This window comes from Apaloderma vittatum, unplaced genomic scaffold (genome assembly GCF_000703405.1).
Source record: "Apaloderma vittatum isolate BGI_N311 unplaced genomic scaffold, ASM70340v1 scaffold7106, whole genome shotgun sequence".
Taxonomy (NCBI): domain Eukaryota; kingdom Metazoa; phylum Chordata; class Aves; order Trogoniformes; family Trogonidae; genus Apaloderma; species Apaloderma vittatum.
Genome location: NW_009721179.1, coordinates 156340 through 181717, shown reverse-complemented (window position 1 = coordinate 181717; position 25378 = coordinate 156340). Strand labels below are relative to the sequence as shown.

General features: G+C 37.7%; 1 protein-coding gene across 1 annotated transcript in view; it reads right to left on the bottom strand.

The window, feature by feature from the left end:
* Positions 1-563: 563 nt before the first annotated feature.
* Positions 564-25378, bottom strand: part of LOC104275353 (gephyrin-like) — a gene marked incomplete at both ends in the record, with an annotated part of 96625 nt that continues 71810 nt past the window's right edge. Inside the window, 5 exons of the mRNA XM_009871280.1 lie at positions 564-698; positions 7345-7452; positions 8763-9035; positions 13102-13168; positions 17480-17574. Of these exons, the coding sequence (XP_009869582.1) occupies positions 564-698; positions 7345-7452; positions 8763-9035; positions 13102-13168; positions 17480-17574 (678 nt within the window). The remainder of the gene's footprint in view (positions 699-7344; positions 7453-8762; positions 9036-13101; positions 13169-17479; positions 17575-25378) is intronic.

Below are 25378 nucleotides of genomic sequence, written 5' to 3'. Positions count from 1 at the left end.
ATAGTATAGCGTAATCAGCAAGAACTGAATAATAATCCCACAAGGTTGGCATTAAAACTTTCTTTCTATTCAATTTAGGCTGGTTTTTTGTTTCCAAATGTCAGGCAGCAAATATCTAAGTTTGAACAAAACCAGTTGGTTTGAAAGTATCTTAAACCAAACAATAATAAAGCGGGGCACAGAACTGCCCCAGCCCAGGCTAGAAATTTGCACATTCATTTTGTCAACAAAATACTATTAGCTTAACGCTGTTACTCAGTGGCAGGATTATCTATGTTCCTTATTAAAGGATATTAAAGACATTCAAGGTGTTAACAATTTCATATTCATGACTGCTATTGCAAGAAATAACATCAAACTTCATTAACCATAATGTGTTGGTGGACCCACATATTAAACTGTGCAACAGTACATATGGAATGAACTATCCCGTCTTGCAGTTATCCACTACTTAGAGTGATAGAATCCTTACATGCGAACCAACCTTGATCAGCAGAGGCAATACATTAATCCCAGATATTATGTGTGTGAGCAGGGAGTTTGCAAGGCATAAATGTACTTACTTTTGGTGTTGGGCAGGATGCAGTGGAGAGACGAGAGGTGGCCTGGGCACGAGGAGATTCTGAAGGAGTAGTACTGAGGGAGGCTGTATCACGCGGGAGCACCTGAACACCACGAGAGATGATGGAATCTGGAATCTTAAAAAGAAATATGGAATTAATAATAAAAAATATACTGTATTTAAAACTTACTCAAAACCTTACATCAAAAAAATGTAAGAATACTCCACTCTTCCGTTTACATATATCCTCATACTCAATACTGGCAGTGGTTAATGGCACATTCTCATAATTCCAGTAACAAATACCTAGCAAATACGTAAAATCATATTCTAACTCAAGTAGCATGGAACATACTATTTGTCCTGAAAAACTTACAAATCAGACATACTACAACAAGAAATAATAGGAAAGTAATGTTTCTCCTCTTAGGCCTCTGTTTCAAACCCAGCAACAACCAACGATGATTTTTACTGTGGCATGAAGGGAGGCCGACTTCCCATTCCCTAACTTGGGGACAATGCTCTGAACACAAAAACATTTATCAGCCATGACTGAATCCCTCTGAAGAAATGTCATGCAGCGAGAAGACATCTCATAAGAAATGTCATGCGGTGAGTAAATGCTCTTCATTCTGTGTACTGAAGACTTTATTTCAGCTAAAAAAATTCTTGATGTAAGCTTTGTGCTGCAATAGCTACAGGCCTCTCCAGAGGGAGTACAGGCAAAAGCACTAGAAACCACCATCCAAAGCTAACATTTGGTTTAAAATGCATTCCGAAGGGAATTTTTTTCCCCCCAAATTATATATTAGAAGGTCAGCTAGGAAAGCATATTCCCCCCAATGAACACAACTGTCAAACTAGTAACAACAGATGACGAGAAGGCTGAGGTACTCAACAACTTTTTTGCCCCAGTCTTCACTGGCAACCTCTCTTCCCACACCTCTCGAATGGATGGACCTCAAGGCAGGGACTGGGGGAGCAAAGCACCTCCCACTGTAAGAGAAGATCAGATTTGTGCCCACCTGACGAATCTGAACATGCATAATTCTATGAGACCTATAATTCTATGAGACGCATTCCAGAGACCTGAGGCAACTGGCTGATGCAGTTGCCAAGCCACTTTCTGTGACATTTGAAAAGTCATGGCAGTCAGGTGAAGACCCTGGCGACTGGAAAAGGGAAACATTGCACCCATTTTCAAAGAAGGTAGAAAGGAGGACCCCCAGGAACTACTGATCTGACAGTCTCACCTCTCTGCCTGGGAAGATTATGGAACAGATCCTCCTAGAACCTCTGCTAAGGCACATGAAGGAGAGGGAGGTGATTCGAGATTGACCAACCTAGAGGCCTTCTGTGATGGAGTGGCTACATCAGAGGACAAGGAAAGAGCTATGGATGCTGTCTACTGCACTTCTCTAAGGGCCCTTACACAGTCTCCCACAACATCCTTTTCTTAAATTAGAGAGGTATGGATTTGATGGATGACTGTTCAGTAGATGACGAATTGGCTGGCTGGTCCCATCCAGAGGGTAGTGGTCAATGGCTCCATGTCCAGATGGAAATTAGTGACAAGCCATGTCCCTCAGGGGCCCATATTGGGACCAGGACTGTTTAATATCTTCATCAGTATCAGTAACTTGGACAGTGGGATTGCATGTACCCTCAGCAAGTTTGCAGACGACACTGAGCTGAGTGGAGCACTTGACACACTATGGGATGCCATCCAGAGGGACAAGCTCCAGAAGTGGGCCCATGTGACCTTATGAGGTTCATCAAGGCCAAGTACAAGGTTCTGCACATGGGCCATCCCAGGGTAACCCCTGGTATTAACACAAGCTAGGGGATGAAGGGATTGAGAGTAGACCTGTGGAAAAGGAATTGGCGGTACCGGTAGATGAAAAGCTGGACGTGACCCAACAACCATTTCCTGGGCTGCATCGAAAGATGTGTGGCTAAAAGGTCGAGGGAGGTGATTCTGACACTCTGCTCTGGTGAAACCCCACATGCAGTGCTGTGTACAGCTCTGGGGCCCTCAGCACACGAAAGACATGGACCTATTGGAGCAGGTCCAGAGGAGGCCACAAAAATGATCGGAGGGCTGAAGCACCTCTGCTTTGAGGACAAGCTGAGAGAGCTGTAGTTGTTCAGTCTGGAGAAGAGAAGGTTCTGGGGAGACCTTATAGCAGCCTTCCAGCATTTACAAGAAAGATGGATGCAATCTTTTCCAGCCTACTGCAATAGCACAAGTAGTCATGGTTTTAAACTAAAAGAGGGCAGATTCAGACTAGATATAAGGAAGAAGTTTTTTACTGTGAGGGTGGTGAGACACTGACACAAGTTGCCCAGAGAGGTGGGAGAAGCCCCATCCCTGGAAACATTCAAGGTCAGTTTGGACAGGGGTCTGAGCAACCCCAGCTAGCTGAAGATGTCCCTGCTTACTGCAGGGTGGTTGGAATAGATGACTTCTAAAGGTCCCTTTCAATCCAAACTATTCTATGATTCTATGAGTCTGTTTCTAAGCTTGAATTTCAGGGACAGATCCTTTAGCTGATATTATTATGTCTCTTAAATAAATGGGAATTACACCAACTTACAACAGGGAGAAAGTGGTCTTATTTTCAGGTATAAAAGTGAACCTATCGTTATTTTTTATCTTCTATCTCTTCTGTTCAGTTTTATCACCAGTTCCAAAGAAATGAGGTAGAAGAATGCATTTAAGAATACAGCTTTTCTTAGTTTTAATATACAAAATCTTAGAAAGCCTTTTGCTTCTTATTACTGCAGTATTTGGGCTCAGTCATACAGGTATCACACCGGCTCTTCCACTGACTAGATCGGTAGTTTCACAAAATGATTAATTTTTTAATTTTTCATGTAAAATGAAAAGACACAGAAAAGATATATACCTCTGACAGCAGTCTATAACAGTAGTTCTACAATACAAAATGCAGCAGATATTCTGTTACAACACACTCTCCACAAAGGCTTATTCCTGATTTTGTTTTCATTATATCAACCTCTTTCTTCTTCAGCAGCAGCACTTCTACCAGATCAGATTGCTCTTAATTCCTGCTATTTCTATCACAACAGACCAGAAAATGCATACATATATTTTTAAGATCCTTCTCCTCATTAGGAATTTCTTAGTGCAGCCTGATGTCCAACTTCCAAGAGAACTACCAGAAGAAGCTCCATTTTGCACGAAATGGCAGCAGCGGACAGTAAAAGGAAGAAAGAAATTAAGATCTAGTGACAAACCAAACGACTAACATGGACATTACTAGCCAGGATTATTTTTTTAAATGGAGATGGTGTATCCAGTCTTCATCTGGCCATTTTGAGCAATCTTGCCTAGTAAGGTTATAGGACAAATAGAAGCCACCAGAAAGTTCGCCCTTCCAGGAACAAGCTTGAATCCTTGCTTTTAAAATCTGTTGCATTCTTTGTTGTATCCTTAGGATCAGTGTTAGAGTATTAAGATAGTTTTGTTTCTTGCTTCTGTATAGTTAAAATGACCAATCTTAAGACTTGAGTCATTAAATATTGCTTTTTACGCCATTCTTTTCCCCCCAACTATCATGGCTCCTACCTATAAATAATGATCATGTCTAACTTAGCAACCTTGACTTAGAGATAGTGGGTTATACCTAGGAGATCTTATCTCACCGTAACCCCCCCTTCACATGTTAGAGTTTGTCATGTTTATAACCTGTTTATAAGAAACAGATCTTCTTCTAAGCGTGCCACCAACTGCCTGCTTTCTGCTCTACTGCTGTGTTTCTAGACTGACAATATTTTTTGCCAGACTATTTCTGTCAGCATTAAAAAAAAAACAAAATCAGCTTTCCTCAGAGGATCTTTCAAGGCTAAGTAACTTGTGCTGCAATTTCTACTATAAATTATGAAGCTAGCCGAGTTTCTCTGAGGGATGATTATGCTCGGGATATATTCCTCTTCAGAAACAGTGCCTAACAGGCCTCTACTTGATTTGCAAATGCCATCTTAGAGATGTACTATACATAGAGGTAGTCAGGGACAATGATATTTTGTTCACGCAAACAGTTTTGAGTCAGAAGCACCACTTCCCTTTTGTACTCTTTTTCTCCTGAAATTCCCTTTTAAATAAGTTAAACAAACAAAAAAAGGCTGACATCCTCAAGTTTTATATTGGCATAGCTCCAACGCTGCCTACAACTTTTAATTCTTCCTTTTAACCTCCATGACTAAGGACAATACAGCAAAAAATTACATTTTGAGAAAGGCATAAAATAAAAGGACACAATAAAAGAAAGAATAATTCTAACTCTTCAAAGACAACACTTTTTCTGTACCCTCCTCTGATAAAAAGCTGCACACATCTTGATATGATTGTGTATAGGTCCATTACCTCTTTAAATACTCCAAGAGCCCACAATACAAATACAATATTGTTTTTACAAATGGTACCATGATCCAGTTTTCCTTGGGTTTATTCTGGTTACTCTAGAATAAACATATTGTCTCCCCCTCTTCAGGTAGTAACTGCTTTTTTTTTGTTTCTATCCACCACATCCATCAATCATTGCTCCTAAAATTTTATCCAATTTCAACTTTTTCAGAACAAAAAAATCTTTGCAACAAAGTGACCAAGACAATTCTAGTTTCCATTGAACTGCAGGTGAGGAGAAAAAAAGTGCCTGTGAAAAATTTAAAACGCAGGTAAATTTTCAGCCAGGACATTAATCAGAAAAGGAAGCTGAAGATAAAGGGAAAAGATGATTACAGGCATTTCATTTCACTGAGAATTATTCGCTAACCACTACCTTTACCGAAAATACAACTGCCACAAAACAATCTATATACAAATCTATCTAGAACTCTTAAATTTCAGCTCGCTTGCTTTCACAGACACAAAATGTCACTGAGAGAATTAAATTAGTAGCAGTTACAAACTGGCACTCAGGAAGTTTATTTCTCTAATATGACAACAGAGTGTGTTGTATTTCTAAAACCTGCATTAATACTCTCTTCAAACCACTATAATCTGCTGATTTCAGACAAAGTACTAATATGCATACTGCATAAATGTAAATACATAAAAAATAGAACAAATATATACTTTGAAAGGGAAACCAGAACATGATTGATATTTCTTTGCATACATGTTATGTGATATGAGGAATGTCTCATTTTTCTCATCTAAATTTAATAAGCTTTTTTTCTTTGGAAATGAAATTTAGGCACTCTAAGTCTCTAAACAAGGCAACTTCTTGTTAACCCTGTTAAAGACATTGAAAAAGTTGTGAGAAATTTCTGTTTCCTCGAGCCTGGAAAACAGCAATAAAGAAGGGCAGGAACACTGCTGCATTTTGGATGAATTTTTCTTTTTTTTTTAACTTCCCAAGTCACACCTTTCATTTATGCTGTCTCTCCCCAATTAATTTCCCAGTTTCAAACAAAATTATCAGAGGTAGAGGTCTCAAAAATCTAAACAGCTACAAGAAAACTCTAAGTCCAGTGGAAACAGTTCCTGTTTGCACCAGCTGGAGTGAAAAATCTGCTGTAACATACTGATGAAGAAAGAAACAAATGACAAATGAATGAAGTGACAGAGAAAGATATCCACCATAACCATTAGTCATTGCTTCTACTGATGTGACTTTTTCCAGAACTACTTTTACACTTTCAGATTAGAGAGCTAAGTGTTGACAAGAGGGGGAGAAAGGAAAATATACGAGCTCTTTATTCTCTTTTGTACACGACTAGAACGGAGATAACAGTGCCGGTGAGGTACTGTGAAAACAAGCTGTAGATGGTAATTACTATGAGTATCATACAAGAGCAAAAAATGTCTTAAAAACATAGATAAAGGACAACTTAAAGTCCCCAGCCTTCTAAAAATCTAGTCGCTTCATTCTCTTGAGTTTGAAGGTCTGACTTGGATTATGGACTCCAAGTGTAATCTGCAAAAGGGCACAGAAGCCGGATGACAGTCTGACAGTGGGTTTCACAGAGGCTGAATTCACTGTCCTACTGATACTGAAGAACTTGGTGCAAATTCTAGTTTAATAATCTCAACTCAAAAAATTAAACTATTAGAATAAATGTGTGTATATAGCTTTATCATCAGGTGTGTGAACTTTATTTAAAGACTTCATATTTCCTAAGTGACTTTTCAAGAGACCTCTGGGTTATAATAAACTAAGTTCTTCCCACCATTCATTAAAATAGTTGCCCACTATTCACTAAAATCCAATAATACTTAAGTCCACTGAATCTTGACTTTTCAAATCTTTTTTTCTGTTTTTAAGAAATTACACTTCTACAAATAATAGGGGAGAAACTGCAAGTGATGAAAGCAAACTATGAACACCCAGTGCAAATGCTGTATTATGTTGACAAACAATCCAGAGAAAAACAGCAAAGCATGGCAAATGAAGGGAAAAAGTTACCAAGATTTCATAGCTTTAAAGAAGTAATTTTAGGAGATTATTTTAATTATATTCAATTATTGAGTACATTAGATGATAAAGCTGATGACTAATCAAAAGCACAGGCTTTAGAGCAATGATTATCTCAGCAGCCAAACGATTCAAGCTGACAACGCACATGAGCTTTACCTTGTTTAGCCCTGTATCTTAAACAAAATATTTTCTGTAGCATGTTTTCTAAAAGATAGCACTGATGTGTCTTTGTTAGAAGAAAATTCGTAACACTGTCTGTTCGCACAGTAGACTAGGAGACAGGCAGTGTATTTTTAGCTACTGTTAGTGCCAAAGCCTCTTGGAAGTGTCTCTTACCGGTTCCTCTGCACTGCCTGCTGCGTGATGGCAATAACTGATGAGACCAGGGATGGGCTGTTCACCTTTTGCCATGATAACAGCTGAACTGGTGTAGGGTGGATGCTTCTAATGCACAACACATAACAGCTATGAATACAGTGACAGGAAAACATAAAACTATACAAAGCAAATGACCAAAAGGGAATGAGGTGAAAAGAAGGGTGACACCAAAATGCCAAACTTATATGAACACAGCCAGTTTAGATCTCAGGTATTTTCTGCCTTTAAAAAATGCACATATTATTTATCTTTGCCTATATCAAAAGTAATGAATAGATTTAAAATTTGCATTAATAAAAAGTGAAACTTGCAAGCAATAATTACCTTAATTCATCCCTGTAAAGATATATGTAATCAGGATTTTCAGTACATGAGGAGATGATCTCCAGCTGCAGCTGTCTTAGAAATGGCAAGATGTCTCAGACCTGAATTCACATTTCTGGAGTTAGAATGTTGCTGCTTTGGTTTAGAAATTGTTTAACAGAATTCTGAATTACTTAAGACTTTCAATTCTCGTAATAGGCTTTGGTTCAGAAATTAACAGAATTCTGAGTGACTCAGACTTTCAGTTCTCATAATAGGAATTAAAAGAACAATTTGTGGAGTATATATACAACAAAGCAGTTTGGAAAAAAAAACCTTTCCAAACATATCAGATTATATTGTGTGAATACAGAAAAATGAGGTAAATAGTTATATATTGCTTCAAATAATATGATATTTGGAAAGCATTTAAAATTTGAACTGAAATAATTTGTAAGTATTATTTTTTCCCTTTGTAATCACAAATTTATTATTCTGGTTTGAGTAATGTTCTTTGATTACTGGTTCAAACAAGGCTATAAAGACACTGGGATGATATTTAGTTTTGTGGTAGAATTTCACATCTCTGATGCATGTAAGCAGTCTGGAATACAGCAGTTTGGATAGCTTATTACTTAATCTGCTATCTGTCACACTTCTACTCAATGTTTTTAGAAACCAACATTTTCTTTTTAAAAGAGATAATATGGCTTACAAAATTTTGTTGTAATTTCTTAATATGTCACCTACTGGACTTTGCACGTTCAGGTGTGTGCGTACTTTGATTTAAAAAAACCCCACAATAAAAAAAGTCTGTCATACCAAAACAGTATCATAAAAATGCATGTTACTGTCAAGATAACAAGCAACGTATCTCCCACTGAAATCTAAAATCACCTCCCGAATCAGGATTCGCATACTTTTATGAAGCTATATTTCTACAAAACGCATCTACACCACATCTGTTTGACTTCACGGCCATCAATGTATAGTCTTAACATGCATATGAATACTGGCGGAAAGTACCTGAGATTGAAACTAAAGGGTCTCGGAGGGAAAGAAACCAGACTCACCTTAGCTGCAATGGCTGCTGCCGTTATATGTGAAGAAGAACTGTCCTCTGTTGAGGCAACTCCACTATCCTTCTTCTCTTCCTCCTCTTCCTCACACTGTACTCCTTTGTCTTCTGTCTGCTTGTGAGGGCTGGTGGTTGGAGGAGGAGAAAGAGGAGGTGGTGGTGAAGGTAGATCTTCAAGCTCATCGTGTACCTCCTTTACTTTTACAATGGCATCCCGCAAAAGATCAATGGCGTGAGGTAGGGCTGGCAGTATAAACTGAAAGCATTCCTATGCACAACAAGAGGAGAAACGACTATGAAAAGTTACCTGCAGAAGTACGTAGGGATTTTCCAGTTTTTGTCTTAAAACATATTCAGGATTTAGATTTTCACCCAGTCATAAATAAAACCTTAAATGTCCTACCCAATTGTTCACAGAGAGTAAAAAAACAATCTCAGAACCAGAACTGAGGACTATACTATATATTTTTGCCTTTTTTCATGCAAATATAACTTGTGCAACAGGGCTACTGTAATTAAGCTAATATTAGATTACAACTTCAGAAAACAAGAGTTAAATTTTCACGAATACATAATAGAGAAACCAGTTCACAGCAGTTGGCAGAACGCTACAAAAATGCAGAATAAAAACATTAACTCTATCCCTGCAGGGATATTAGCATCAAATCGTTCCTATTATGTTCCTTCACAATTAGAGAACAATTCATAAGGGCTTGCATAATTATGCTTTTATATAATTACATCCTTTTTTATTCATGGACTTATCCTGTATACTGGAAGAGTGACAAACTACACCGATGTCATTACAATTTCATGTAACTCACAGAAAAATGTTCATAAATAATCTATTTTTCAAACCTTCCCTTGCTCTATTATCTTAAAAACAATTAGAAAGTTTATTTTATATGGTTAAAGAAAGCAAAAATGCAGCCACCAGGTAACTGTTCTTGTCCTCGTGGGCATACACATATATAGCTACCTCCACTACTAAAATATGCTATTATTTCATCAAATCAAAGAGGAACTTCAGGATGTCACACGCTGCAGCCTCCTGCTCCAGTAAGGTCAATATGAAATTCAGACAGGTTGCTCAGGCCTTTGTTCAGTAAAGCTTTGAAAAAATCCAAGAACAGAGATTCCATAACCCTTCTGGACATCATGTTCTAATGCTCTAATTACCCTTAAACTAGGGTGGTTTTTTTTCCCTTTTCTTTTCATCCAGCTGGAAGCTACCTTCTTCGATTTACGAGTATTGTCTCTCATTCTCCTCGTAGGCACTTCAGTGAAGAGTTTTTTTCATGTCATTTGAGCATAACGAACATAAACATTAAATTACTGCAAAATGATGGCAGGGTCACACGAATGAATTGCCATGGCAGTGCAGTTAGGGTACATAAAAGTTGACAGAGAAAGCTGCCATTATTCCTGTTGTTGCATTTCATTTTCTGTTTTGTCCCAAGCATTAAGGAAGATTTTTTAAAACGTGTTCCAACATTTCAGAATATAAAGAAAATAAATAATGATAAACATCTTGTAAAGAGATACTGTAACAAATATTTTCAATAAATAAAAAATACTATATAAACAAAATACAAAGCAAACTATCCATCAGAAATTACTAGAGTTTACATAAGCCATTTTGTAAGCCAAAAACATGACTCACAAACACTGCATTTCCTCAAAGCTTCTAAACAAGAATCAACAATTCAGTTGTCCCTTTAAGAGTTATGTAAAGTCAGACTAATTTACAGATTTATATATTCTTCAAACATTCAATTTGGCACTATGAAGAACTGGAGTAAACTGGATGAGCATACAATGTTGTATATAAACAAACATATAGTAAAATATATTTGTAAATATAATAAAGAAATGTAACTTCTAATGTAACTGCAAAGCTCAGTGTTACTTTGTCTCCACAGTATTATTTTAAAAATAATCTAAAACACTGAAGCATACAACCATCATTCCTTCAGTAAGAAGCAGACCTCAGGCAAGTGGTAAACAAGGAGGAAAATCTGTGAACTGAGCAGTAATCATGACAAAGTACATTAATGATTAACTCATTAGAGAAGCATGTTCCTCACTTCTACCACTGAAATAAAGCCTTGCTGGCTTGACTGTCGATAAATACGTTCCCAGCACGTACACTAAAAGCTCGTGTTATTTGTAAAACTCGTTGTTTTAGGCAATTGTTAGTACAATCATGAAAATTGCCAGAGACACAATTATTTCAATAAGCATCTAGTAATTGCACACTTTGCCTTCTTTCATAAAACACCTTTTGCAAGGCTAAAAGAAAAGAAAATAGATAAGAACAACACAAAAATGAAAGTATTCTATGGATCTTGACTCAGTGGTACATGCCACGCAAACATTCTCTGGAGAAAACACGTTTGGCATGCGCTGTGTCCATTTTCGAGATGAAGCCTTCACACTGCTGCCATTTTCTATTAATATTTTAATATTGTATTAGCAAAATGCATATAATGCTTCAATTTCATAGCTTTATATAAGCTTCTTATACAATTGTATTAATATGAGGGAAATGATCAAGTCGTAAAAGAGAGAAATGAAAAAAAATTCTGGTAATAACCGGTCCTATATTTGGTTCTTCAGATTCAGCCTGTTTCAGAACAAATTTCTCTACTACTAATCCTAAAAATCTTTGCTAGGATCTGATACTTTAAAAGATGTTTCATATTAAAATAAATTGTGACAGAATGGAGGGTCATCATGACAGGAACAAATAAATCATCAGTTAATAAAAAGCTTGCTTGTATAATGAAATAATATGACTTTTTCTTTTCCACCAGAATTACCTTTTTATTACTTACTTTACACTAAACTACTGTTAAAATACTTATTAACATTTTTTCATTTCTTTTCCTCATCCTTTTTCTACAATTGGCCTATCTTCACAAGTCTGAGTGCCTCAGGGCAGAAAACAGTATTTTTTTTCTGTACCTGTCACAGATTGCAGGCTATTTCACCTCTTCCATAATTCAATAACAGAAGTACTGACTTCTGAAAAAAATCTTCTTACTGGTGCATCAGTTCACTGCGCTGTGGGGCCCACTGCCATGTGAAATACGTACATATGTATAATTTCCCACTCGTAACTGAAAGACCTTCGAAGTACGTGTACCACTGCCCCACCATCCTCCATTGCTTGCTGCATGTTTTCACGTTTTTTTTTGTTTTTTTTTCTCAATTACAACCTCATTAGATTTCCTTCCTAAAAAGGCTCTAAGGAAGGGCAGAATCATAGGAGGGCTCACTGAGTCCTTGCACTGAAACATGCAGACAGTGTATCTGAAAGCCTGTAATGGCTGCTTAAGATAATAGTATTCAAAACATTTCCTCTTCAACGTCCAGGTGACAGCCCACATAAACATTCTTTATTTATCTCCAGACATAAGTCTTCCAAGCTACAGTGACTTCAGGGCTGTGCTGCCAAACACATTAGTGCTGTCTCCTCCGAGATTGGGTGCTTCTGGTTCAGAAGATGTTGATAAAGTACCAAGTAAGCATTTGTTAGAGGCCAGAGGTACAGACATTTTTTAACAAGGCCACTGACACAGTCTGAGCCCTGGAGAAATATTCTCTTCTGATTGATAAGGGATCTACCTTAGCAGTTTTGTATCAGGTTACACAGCCCATTACTTAGCTTAGCAGTATTTGTGTGGAGAAGGCTGGTTTTCCTCATCTATCGGCCAACTACAAAGAAAGAAAGAGCACTGGAGAGATCTAGCCTTACTAACACACACACAAAATAACTCCTCCTGATGTTTAAATGTGTTTCTTTCAGCTCAACAGCCAGAAAGTAAGCACGAGCAAAAATAGCCAAACCTCTCTATCCAAACAGAGCAAAACGCAGGAATTAAAAAAAATGTATAAAGGGTGTAACAGTCTGATGCTCATATCAAAAAAAATTTAAAAAATCCTCAAACTCTTAGGAATTATGTTCCTTTTTTTCCTCTCCTGTTGACCAAAACTGGGACTATTCTTGACACTCCAACAAGTTCTACCATACACTAGGCCTTCCAGGGTTTGGGTACAGGCTGACTAGAGAAGAAGGAGGAAGCATAAGAGACTATCAAACTCTTCATTAGCTCTGCCTGCTACAGGTAATGCTGTCCTGGTCACACAGTACCGTCAGTCAGATCAGAATTGTATTGTCCTTGATCGAGAATGATGGTGCGCTCAGTTATGAATATGCATTTCAATTCACTTCTGTAAAACTTGTTGCAGTGGGTATTTTCTACCATTCAGAACAATGGGAGGTATTCATCAGGGGTCTTCACTAGTAGATCAGTAAGAACACTTCTTACCTGTGACCCTTTCTTGCTACCTGGCAGATTAATTATGAGAGTTTTCCCTCTGATTCCACACACAGGTCTGAAAAGAAAAAAACCCAGAGTGAAATTCTTACAGGCACCTTTCTCCACTGTATAAACAAGAATAGAACATTAAAGATAATTTCTATTACCAGTATTTGTAAACTCAGTTTCCAACATCTAAAAATATTTGCTGATCGTGTTCCTATAAAACAGCTCAGGAGAAGGTGAACTGAAAAAGCATCAAGCAAGGCTGTCAGAGTCTAACACTTAAGCGGTAGTATAAACACTGGCCAGATTTCCATCTTTTTTAGTTCTATTTTTTACTTGTATCCACCACATTCTATGATACAGTCCTTATTTTCTCATACACATGGTTCGTCTGTAATACAATTGGTGGTGTCAAGCAGTATTTCCCTTGCCAGGTAAAAACGCTAAGTCATGCTTGTTCATTAATTCATTATTTTTTTAAAAAGATGCAACATAGGATAAGCACAGAGGGAAGTAATTCTCAAATGAAAATTGTACTTATGCAATTGCAATCTAATTTTTCCTAACAGTCTTTTTCCTTCCTCTTCAAAAAAAGACCAAACCAATTACCAAAGATGGCAGATTTTATTTTGTTGGGTTTTTTTTTGTCTTTAGGGAATTCATTTGGTGTTGATGCAGGGTTGAATTTAAACACCCAAGTGCTGAATGTTTTTGGTTGTGTAGGGCTTGCCTCTTCCTCCCAATTTTTATTTTTATTTTTAAATAAAATATTACAATTACTGGATTTTGTGTTCAGGTTGCAAAGAGTGCCTTGTGGTTTTCTCCACTGTTTATGAAACTAGTGGTGAAAAACTCAAGGTTGGGATATAAAGATAAAAAAAAAGTAAAAGAATGAAACCAAACCACAAAGATATGGAGGCTACAGTTGAGAAAAAATGTGTAACAATCTCTTCATCAACAAAAACGTGAGCTATAAATGAAGACAGTATAGAAAAGAATATAATTACTTGATAGGGCATTACCAAAAATTTTGAGCCAGAAGACAGTGTTTGTGAGGTAGCCAACTTCCTAGATCTCTTATTAAACAAATACTTAGTAATGAATGTAATTTATTGGCAGCATGGCATTTTCTAGCAGGGTAGCAATTATTCTAGTGACAGCTACCAAAATCCTCACAACTAAGTATCACAGAGACCATTTTTGTGCCCCCAAATGAACTTTTGATATCACAGTCAAGCCAGCCTGAAGAGAAGTCTTATTTTCAACTGGCAGCTCGAATACTTCCTGACTCCTAGCCTCTGTTTTCCGATATTCACTTCTTGCACGCTATATACCCTCAATCAAGAAGAATTCCAGGTAGTAGAGGAATGGTCTACTGCAATACAAAGATGAAGAGCCTCAGTTAAAGAAATGTGTTAATTTACTCATTTACAGAGTACCAACTCTATCCAGCAAATCCCATAGCTGGGATGTAGTTCACAATATATTAAAAATAAAAGAAACAGGAATTTTCCACAGAGGAATTAAATTGAAGTGGAATCTTGTTTGGCAGACAGCTCCCTTTAATAGCCTCCTTGGCTCTTTCATTCTGCTTTAAATAATTTCAAAAATTATAAAGTAAATGACCAGTACAACCAACCAATAAGAAAAAACGGTGAGATTAGCAGCCATTCTCCTGAAAGCTACAGGTTTAGGCTGCCACTAGTCACATCTAATGGCTCAAGACAGAAACCGAGCTGCCAAAAATTTCTCAAGAGAGCATGCAGAAGTAAGTAGAAGTACCTAAGAAGTGCATGGCTTGCAAAAAGCATTGTGTGTGCTCACAGCACAAAGGCACACAGAATATGTATGCGTTCTGGGCAATTTGAGAGAGAACTTAATGATATTCCTCCAAATGTAGAACAGTTGAGGGAGATGCTGTAGATCTCACGTGACCCTCAGCCTTGCAATGCAGTAGACAGAAATTTAAAAAAAAGAAAAAACCCACGAAGAAGTCTGAGAAAGAATATGAATGGAATAAAGGGAGTGGAAGGAAAAACAGGATGTGGAATAAAGAAAAAAATGGATATGGGAAGAAAGAAATAGGGGTCTGATGCAGAAGTAGGAATGGAGAACATGATCTCTTTGGAGAAAAAAATATGATCTCCCTGGGAAGAAATTATGCTCGTAAAAGCAGAATAGATGGGTATGGAGACAGAGAGCGCTTAAAAAAGCCTCAGTAAAGACTGGTACAGCATGGGTAGTTGACAGAGAGGAGATCAGGTGAAGGGAAGTGAGAATTCTAGGAAAATGACAGTTTCAGCAGGTCACAGAGGAGAAGAGGAAACACCTTCAGAAAACACATAAAAAGGTCTGTGACGCTCTAAGGTACGCCCTGTTGGACTTTAGGACTGAATCCAATCACTGCCCCTCGTTTGCCGTAAGTATCTGGGAATCCAGTCTACAGAATAACTCACCATTTCTTAATGTTTGTCCACAGTCAGGAAGACAGGCTGTAACTTATAACAAGTTTTAAAACTTCATGTGATAAAATTCAACGCTATTGACCTAACATTTCCAAATCTGGACATGATTTATTCATTAGAACTCTATTTAAAAATTAGGTCAATAAGAGATAAACTTAGGATAAGTGATATTTAATGTTATATACTTCGAAAAATTAGGATGTACCTTTCTCAATGTGTGTACCTAAAATTAGCGTGTATTTTTGACCTCTCAGTGTTTGCCTTAGTGCTCATTGTAAGGTGTGATTACAACACTACCTCATTTTGCAGAATTTTCCATGAAAATATATTAACAATTTGTATTTTAGAAAAACAAATGACGTGTAAGGAAAATCCCAAAGAAGTGATTCTGCATTCAGAGAAAATTCTGACTAAAGAGTGCCAAAATCAATGCAAAATTACACACAGGACAAACATACCAAAGAAAAGTGAACTTCCTTCCTCCATCTTAAGCATTTGCACAGGATTCTACAAAAAACGTCATCGTAATACACACATGCATTCATGTAAAAGTGAGACTGCACGAGAAACTACAGTGCTGTAATTTTGTAATTTTTGGATAGCAATCTTTAGGATCTGCACAATGCTCAATTCAGTGTCACATGCTGAATGCTTTTAGGTCTGAAGTACAGGTTTTAATTTTTTAAGGCCTAATATGATTTCATGCGGTATTTTTCTAGTGTTATCTCCCATTGTCTCAATTACTATTCAAAGTGGCTGTAGTTTATGGGACATCAAAAGCAGTTAGAACACCCCTTCAGCCTCCCTGATCACAACGTATCCTAAATCAAACTGGATAGCGTCATCTAAATGGTTAACCTTGCCCTGATTAGAAAGAGAAAAGCTAAATTAACCTTTCCTTTCCTTGTGGTAGCGTTCTGTTATTCTTTCCCTTGAGATAAACACAAAAAACCCTCTTAACACATAAAAAAATTAGAACACTTGCTAATTTGGACAGAATCGGAAGGTGCTAACTTGGTAATGCTGCCCTTTCAGGTATGTGATACCAGATGTGAAAAGTGTTAAAATACCTTGTTGATCACTAGAACCTCTCATCCAAATGCCTTATAAAAATATAAGTATCTGCAAGCTGCAGATTTGAAGATTCCTTCTTTCTTAGGTAATTATTTTCTTGTTATACTCTCATTATACAACAAGAAATCAAAAAACCTCTATCAGTCATTTTTTCCCAGTTACCCTGAAATAACGTGCAAGCACAAACTAACTTACAAAAGGTATTGATATTACCAAGTCTGTCATAGGTAAAATGAGGTAAATAGATTGAATAAAATAAAAATCAACTCCAGAAAGAAATATAGGATGACAAGTGATGTCACTGATAAAAATGAAACAACAGGCAGAGAAACAATAACTAATTATTTAGTAAGAAATACCAAGCTCTAGGAGTTAAAACACTATATTTGAAAGTGTGGGATAAAATATCATTTAACTTTCTGGGAGAGCTTTTGCTGATACTGGAACAAAAGTAATATTAAAAATAAATATACTTGTATTTATTAAAGGCCTTTTCCTAAACAAAGCAATTTAGTACTTGATGAACAATATATAGATTTCTCCACTCAATACTGAAATGCCACAGTTTTAGGATAGAAAGACAGCTGTTTAACAGAGTGCATCAATATTACAAATAAACTGGCACAGAAAATACAGGAGAATACGGTGTCTAATAGAGACAACAAAGAGAATTAAATGAGAGAATGCAATTACCATTCTTGCAATTTGGCCACTTCTCTGAAGGTAAGACTTCTGGTTGTGAGAACAATGGCAATCTTCAGTTTTTTGTGTACAGTTGTTTCATGATAATGTCTATTTCTAAGGAAATAGTTCACCTCATATTTTGAAGGAAATAGTCTTACCTAGAGAGCATGCCCAGAGGAGTAACATTAAGTGATCCCATCAGCATGGCCAGGGCCATCCCTGGGGCTTCTCGCTCTATTACTTCTTTAGTGGCCTGCAATCAAAGATTAAATAGCAACTGAGTGAAACAGCAAAAGGAAAAGAAAAATGTGAAACCAGCTAAAATTTGTGTAAGAATATATATATATTTTTTTTTTTTCCTGACAAGAGATATCATTGCTAAATTCTCAACACCAAAATATGCTAAAGAATTTTCTTTTGGTTGTGTAAAATAGGGAAAAACAAGGGGTTGGGAAGAAGCACTGTTAGCTGTACTTTAAAGACTCCTATAGAAAATATCAAAAGTCAGGACCTTATATAGAAAGGAAATGTTAACCAACACCACAGACATACAAGAACTCCCTCTAACAAAAAGGAAAGAATGTTTGGAAATAAACAAAGAAAAGAACAAACGTAATTGCCTTCTCTTTCTCATCAATCCCATGTGTATTTTCCCACTGAGATTTTCCCAGGCATGAGAAGGGTGAATTGGTCTGGGCAGAAGACAGAAAAAAAAATTTGCAAAGGGAAGCCCATGTAGCAGGCAGGCAGGAAAACAGTAAAATGATAATGATAATGGCCAGAGGCTGAGGCCTGCCCTTTTGATCATGTCAGATAAAGAGCAGCTCCAAACAGGCTGGTGGCTTTTATTCACAAGCAGTCCATAGGCAGTGGGCATCAAGAAGCCTGGTAGCAAAGTCTGAAAAGTCTTGTCTTTCCAGTCCTTTTTCCACTCTGGAAATCAAATGGAAAACTATTTTTCTGGGACATGCACAACCTTGCGTCCTTGCTTCCTGGCACAAATTTTCTCAAATGCACAATCTGTCCAGTCTCCCAATCTCTAACTAGTTAGGACGTAACACCTCAAAGGCAGGTTACAGTCCTACTCTCTCTTCATTTCCCTCACAGTAGTTGTTGTTCAGTGGATCATCTTGTTTCAAGTTCTGAAACAAGATTTTAAGTTACCTGGCACAACTAAAATGTTAGCAATGCTCATAAAACTATGAAATCCATTGTAAATCATTGAGCCGAATTACAACACTTTGATGGTAGAGCTATCAAAACAAATAGAAAAGCACATCTTAAATATAAGGACACTCTGAATAAGCTAAATTTTCTTGGCAGTTTGATACAGCAAAAGAATAAAATGGAAGAAAACCAGACAATATATTTTCTGGGAAAGATTAAATTATAATTCACATCCTTGTGCTTTTGCAAGCTCCTAGTTTACAAATGGAAAAACAAAGTCATAGAGAAGGAAAATGACAGAATTAACCCAATGACATCCCTGTGAAAAGGATCCAGGAGTTCTATACTAGCTATACAGCTCAAACACTTACAGGAAGCAATAAATAAAACAGTAAAAAAATACCGCTGTACGGTACAGATACTCAAGTGGCTATATTCTCAAACACTGCCACTAACATTTAACATGTTTTAAAGGAATATGTCAGTAACGGAAGATATTAGACGCAGCTACAAAGAAAACCTTCGGATCTTCTATTAATAAGTAAACTTAGTATGTGCTCAGTTGCGGGAAGCAGGAACTCTGATTTACACTAAAAAACAAGCAATTTTAATTCAGTAGCTGATACCATAGTCTCTTTTATTTCAAGCATACATGCTGGTTTTAGTATCTGCCATCCTCTACTCAGAAACAGAAAAGGCATATAAATACAATCCGGTGTCTGCATTTCTACACAGGGGAAACGAGAAGCAGCAGGCTAGGAATGACGTAGACAAAACTAAAACCTTTCCACTGAGGGAAACTGCCTGCAGATACCTGCTGAGGTATTAAAATATCCATCACATTAAAAATTCTTAAGACCATCCATAGACTTGATTATATTATAGAAGAAAAAGGCATTGCAACAGTGAAGGGACACTTTGCTAGCAATGAAAAAGCTGGTGAAACATGGAATTCTCTGTGTGCGTGCATACATAGTAAGTCTATATCTACGCCTTTTATTTTCAGCTAATACTATGCTTCAAAGCTATTCAAAACTGGTTTTAAATATAAAATGCATTTGGAGATTTCTTTTCTGCCCTTGAGCACAGTGACACTTTGAAGATATCATTAGTTAAAATTCTAAACAGGCTTCAAAGGTAGTACAAGATGCAAGAGAGTTCCATAAACAACGATCCTGCAGCTTGGGGAGTCCTTCAATGAAATTCAAGTCCATTCTCCAACTTCACGAGAAAAATGACCTTCACAAAATGTCACTGCTAGCAGGCAACGTGATTATTAAAAATGTACAGACTAAGCAAGAAAATCTGAAAGGGCAGAAAGTCCAAACACCAGTACAGCCCTCAACAGAAGTTTCTAAAAATACTTGTTTCAAAATATATATGCTTATATTTATTACTGCAGGGAGACTTCTACAAACAAGGGAATGCTTCCTGTTTTCGTATTTGCAGCCTGACTGGATGGATGTAACCAAAAAGGCTGCTGCTAAGTAAACAACCTTTATAGTGACGTCTGCTCTTAAACTCAGCCGCTGGAAAGTCCACTCTTGGGATGTCCTCAAATAACATGACTGAAACTGTGCAGTGTACAGGAACCGAAATCGCCATCACCCTGGGAAGTATGTCCTTAATTAGCTATACATATACAAATGAAACTAGCAGTGCTGCAGCGATTTGCACATACTTTGTTTCTACCTGTAGCAACTCTACATTTCACCTAACAAGGTACCAAGGTGCTGGTGGCCAGGTTGTCTAATACTTCCTTTGGGTTTGAAGGAAGGGGGTAGAAGAGATGTCAAACCGAGATATTCACCTGTGTCCAGCTCAGGAGTTAACTGTCTGCTACCAACATCTACCTGCAGGCAAACTATTAAAGAATTAGTGACTCAGCACCTTCACATTTTACCAGTACTCTAGGTAAGGCTGAATTAAGATTGTTACACTTCATTTCATGGGCAATTTTTTCTTGGTAGTCTCACCAGGAACCAGCTCTTGACTGCTGCAGGGGGCCATGGGGTCGGCACAAAATGAATCAGAAATCAAGGCTGTTGCCCCTGGCTCTCTTACAGTGACGATGACACTACTATGTGGGCAGAAGTAGAAGAAAATGTTGAGGAGATTTTGTTCAGAGCTGTCACACTGATGCCTTCATCAGGACTAAAGCTACACACTGATTTCTCAAACCTGAGGCTGGCAACTACATAAAAAGTAGGTGAAAAACAGCGGAGTAAATTTGCATGAAATACTAATATGGCAGCAAAGAAATGTCCCCAGTTTCTCCCGCATAAGGTGGTAGTGCAAACACAGCTGCATACAAGATGGAGGTGGAAGACAGTAGTTCCACCGAGGTGGAAGCACTTGAAGGCAAAAGGAAGAGTTCAAGAGAGAGAGAGAAATGTAGAAAAGCCAGTTTGGAGGTTGCCAATAAAGGTGAGTTTGGCAGGTTTACACAGGAAAAGGGAATGAGGAAGCCTAAGTGGAAAAGAAGAATTGCAGAGAGAAAGTCCAAGCAGCAGAAGGGCAGGGATGAGAGTGGAGTGAGGGCGAGTGAAAGAACCGAGTGGGATGGAAGTAAGACCGCACAAGGCTGCCTGGAAAGACAAGACATGAGGGAAAAGCTCAGGAGAAGCAGAAAGGAAGACAGGACGTGATAGAAGTGTCAGGCTGTGGGGGAACCAGGGGGAGACAATGGGACTGAAATAAAATGGTAGTTTCTATGCCAGAGAGAAGCAGAAATGAACAATTAATTCTTCTGCAAAACTATTCAGGACTTCCTAACAATGTCTATGAGAGCAGTTCTTCTTATATTTCTTTGCTATAGGAATAAACACGATTTATTTTAAACCACAGTTTTGATTGTTTTCAAAGTGCCTTTTTATTGGCGTTAGTGCATTATGTTCCTAAACCAACTGATGTATTTTTAGATATCTTTGACGTAGTTGTGGTTGCTTAACAGATGGCTCGTTGCCAACTGGTTTCACAGAGTTCTCTGCTGCTTCACTGCCTTTCTTTGCCTCCACATAAATTTAGTTCAGTTCCTAACCTGTGGAAGCCCTTCCAGGCAGCTTCTCGAGGATATACCCAACTGCAGACTGATTTAACTAAAAGACCTAGGAGTACTCTTCTTGAAATGTTCAGAAATGCCTTATCTTTGTCTTGCAGGTATTAAGCTAGGCAAAGTTTGACCTCAATAGTAAGTAATGATCTGAGACACTTCATATACTCTTCAGCAGTTTTAGGACAGTGATAGGGTTTTATCTCTTCAACTAAAATGCAAATATGAGACTAAGAAGTCATAATAAATTTGATTAAATTAAATGCTCAAGACCATCTCTGTTGAAAACACTATTTCGTTGATGACTTTGCATAGCATATCATAAAGCTATTTATGTACATTAAAGGAAAAATTTGCAGATAATTTATATTTAACAGACTATAGAATTAGCACAGATAACATTTTATTACCTATTTGAGCTTTCCAGTGAAAGTAGAAGTCTTGGAAGGGCCTAATGAAAAAATCACCTAAACATGCTCTGCAACAGAGCTCACCGACCATAGTCAAACCTCAGAAGACTGGACAAAGAGCTATGGAGACAGATCAGTCAAATATGTAAGAAAATTGTCAGTAATGTCTGTAAACCAGTTATGTAAGAAGTGTATACTTTAGGAAGAGACTCTGAATCTCTCTGCTTCTAGATGAGATACCCTCTTCAAGGTTATTCGGAATACCTCTGCTGGAGATAACATGTGTGCCTGTAATTTCTATTCACAAGACAGCTTTTTCAGCTTATTGTCTGCTTCCCTACTCACATTTTGTAGGGAAGAAAACAGCTTACATGGAGCTAGACTGATTAGAGCTTCTCACCTAGAAATCACTTATCTATATCTTCTCTAAGTACAATACGAAATACAGGTTGCAGCAGTTGGCTTCTTTCAATACATTGAAAATTTTTTCGGTAAAGATCAGTTTTAAGTCATTTATTCTCACCATCATGCTGTCTTTTTCTTATTCCCTGCCCCTAATAACCTGTGTGATTATATTTTGTGTCTTTTTTTTTATGGATGGAAGGCATGATAGGAATTGTGCTCTCTGATGTTCTCCAAAATCAAATTTCTTTGGCTCAGTTTTGGGGTTTTTTTCTCAGTTAATTTTCACATACACTACTGCTCCAAAGCAACCAAAGCCAAGCAGGTTTGTAAAAGTCTCTCAGCTTGTCAAAGTTAATAGCTTTCTAATAATTTAGTGCCCCTAAGACATGACTGGGGTGCTTCAGCCAGAGATACACCATGCACTGCTTGTCCTTTCAAATGTATGCAACTACAGCTCTCATTGATCTCTCCATGTTAAATCAGTCGTCACAGATCCATGTAAGCCAAGAGTGGCCCACATCCAGAGGGCAAGGAATTACTGCCTTGGGACAGAGCGGATCCCAGAAGTAGGGGTTCACTGTCATTCTAGAGCTTTTGACAGATTCACACCCACACCAAAGAACCTGGCCCCACACACTTTAGAAGTAATCGCCTGCCAGTCACTGTTTCCTCAGCAATAAGCTCTCCATGAGTGCTAGTGGTGTGGGTCTGTACAAATCCATCAACTATCCCATCCTATCCTATTCCATTTCAAGGTTTGGGGTGCAAACACCATGATCCATATGGAGGGCAGTACATCCCACCTATGAGGGCAGACTTACCCTGAGGTCCTGCAAATCATAGGAGACAGGAATGTAGCACATCTTGTTTTAATGAACTGCAGCCATTTGGTTGAGAAACTGCTGAGAGCACTGAGCCTGCTGGGAAAGTGTTCATGCCACTGGGCTATGGTTTATACTCTCAAAGTGGTGGCTGCTTTACCGTGACTGGTAGAAGTCCATCAGCATTTCTGTGACAAACAGGGATTCTGGTATTAGGCTTAAGCAGCTTTTGGCTTTTAAACACTTCCTGACTGAGACAAGGAGAAAAAAAGAGTCCCAGAGTGGTGGTGAATAACTGACGTAAGACTGAAGTAAGCACCAATCACTATGTTTGGGCTCATGGGCTAGGTACACATCAGGCCACCGCTGCCTCTGATACGTGTGCGTGTTCCTCCTCGTGAAGGGACCATCCAGGCTTCTGTCAATTTTAGTGCACAGCAAGAAAATCAGCCTGAGTCGGGCAAATCTCATTTTGATGTTCCTGTTAGGTCTTTCTTATGTTAAATGAGGCTACATGTGTCAGATACACTTACACATATACTGAGAGCTCTCCTAGGCTTCTATAGAATTATTTTACATAAAATAAACCAAAACATATCTAAACGTATTAGAGTGGCTTACTCTTATTGCCTTTCCCTTTTATCAATAGTGAGCGTGGCACATATTCCTCCAATAACTGACCTGATTACATATTCTTCTTCCTCTTCTCCCAAATTAAATCTACAAATAGCCAAGTGTGGATTAAACTCTGATCAATGTAGTCAACTAAAAATCAACTGGTGTATCTGCATACGCCAATAAGATCTCCATTGACAATAATTCTGCATACAAGAACTTTGAAGTCTGCTTGCACTTAGCCTATTTGCAGTGACTCTGCTGCCACCAAGATCCCAAACATCACAGAACGACCCTGCAGAAATTAACTGGGTAAGGAACAAAAGTGTCACAGCAGTAAGTGCTGTTAGATTACATTAAATACTGATTCTCTTTTTTTCTCTTTCTCCTTATATCCATAATTCCCTCTGCCTGCAACTTGTCCCCTCCAAATTTCCTCACTCTCCTCACTGGGATGCACTGCACTATTTATTGTAACCTAATGCCTATGGCATGAGACCCAGAGGCCAGGAGGTAGTTCAATATCCTTCTTGTTTATAAATCAATACCAACACACCATTCTATCAGTACAATTCCCCTGTGTATATGACCATAAAAAGCAACTGGCTGGTAGAGGTACCTCTGACAATACTAAATGACTTATGCATGACCAAGCTATGAATATATTTAATTTTTAATAGTTGGACTCTAATGACAGTTATTTTTGTAAAGAATTACCTAAGTGTATATTAGTTAATGTAGATTTTAGTATTCATGGTAACTTTTCTTAAAAGACCTTGATTTCCTCAACTGAAATAAAACAATTTACTTTATAGCACAGTTTCATTTTTACTTGCAGCTTGCAAAACATTTTGGGGAAGATGTTTCACGTTTTTATACACATAAAAGTAGCTGAAAATGTAAAGGAATATACTAGAGAAAGCAGCACTGGGGAATTCGCAACTTGTTCCTGCACCTCAGTATGTTTGTATCTGAGTTTTTAGCTATACCTGGTTGCATTTGATTTACATAGAAGCCAACGACTAGCGATTTGTCTGCACTATACGTGTAATAGAAATGTTAAGGAAATTGATGCATCTGGGCAACTAAATCATATGCATTTTCTAAACATCACTCCTAATATATATTAGGTATTATTATTAATAATAATAGTACACACTGATCTTAATTTTATCATAGTGCCCACAGCCACATATTGTCATAAAACCAACAGAACAATCATTTTTAGAAACAACTAAATAAGCAAACAAAACACTAAAAAATGCTTTTCTGCACTACGAGGAATGCATTTCGGCATGAAGATGTACGCAGTCCACCAGATGCAGAACGTCACAGCTCTATAATGGTGTGTGTTAAGCCAGTGTCAAAAGGCAGAGAGTATTTGCAAATGTGGAGAGGTTAGGAGGATTAACTTGCTAAAACAACAGCTGAAAGCAAGCTACTGCACTTGCTTACAAAGAAGGGTCAGGTGTCTACTCCCTTTTTCAGCCCTCTTTCATGTGCCAACTGCTGTGCTTCTGACTTCAAAACCCCTTCATTTAAGAATGAATTCCTTGCTGTTCAATAAAATTAGTACAGCTGAAGACT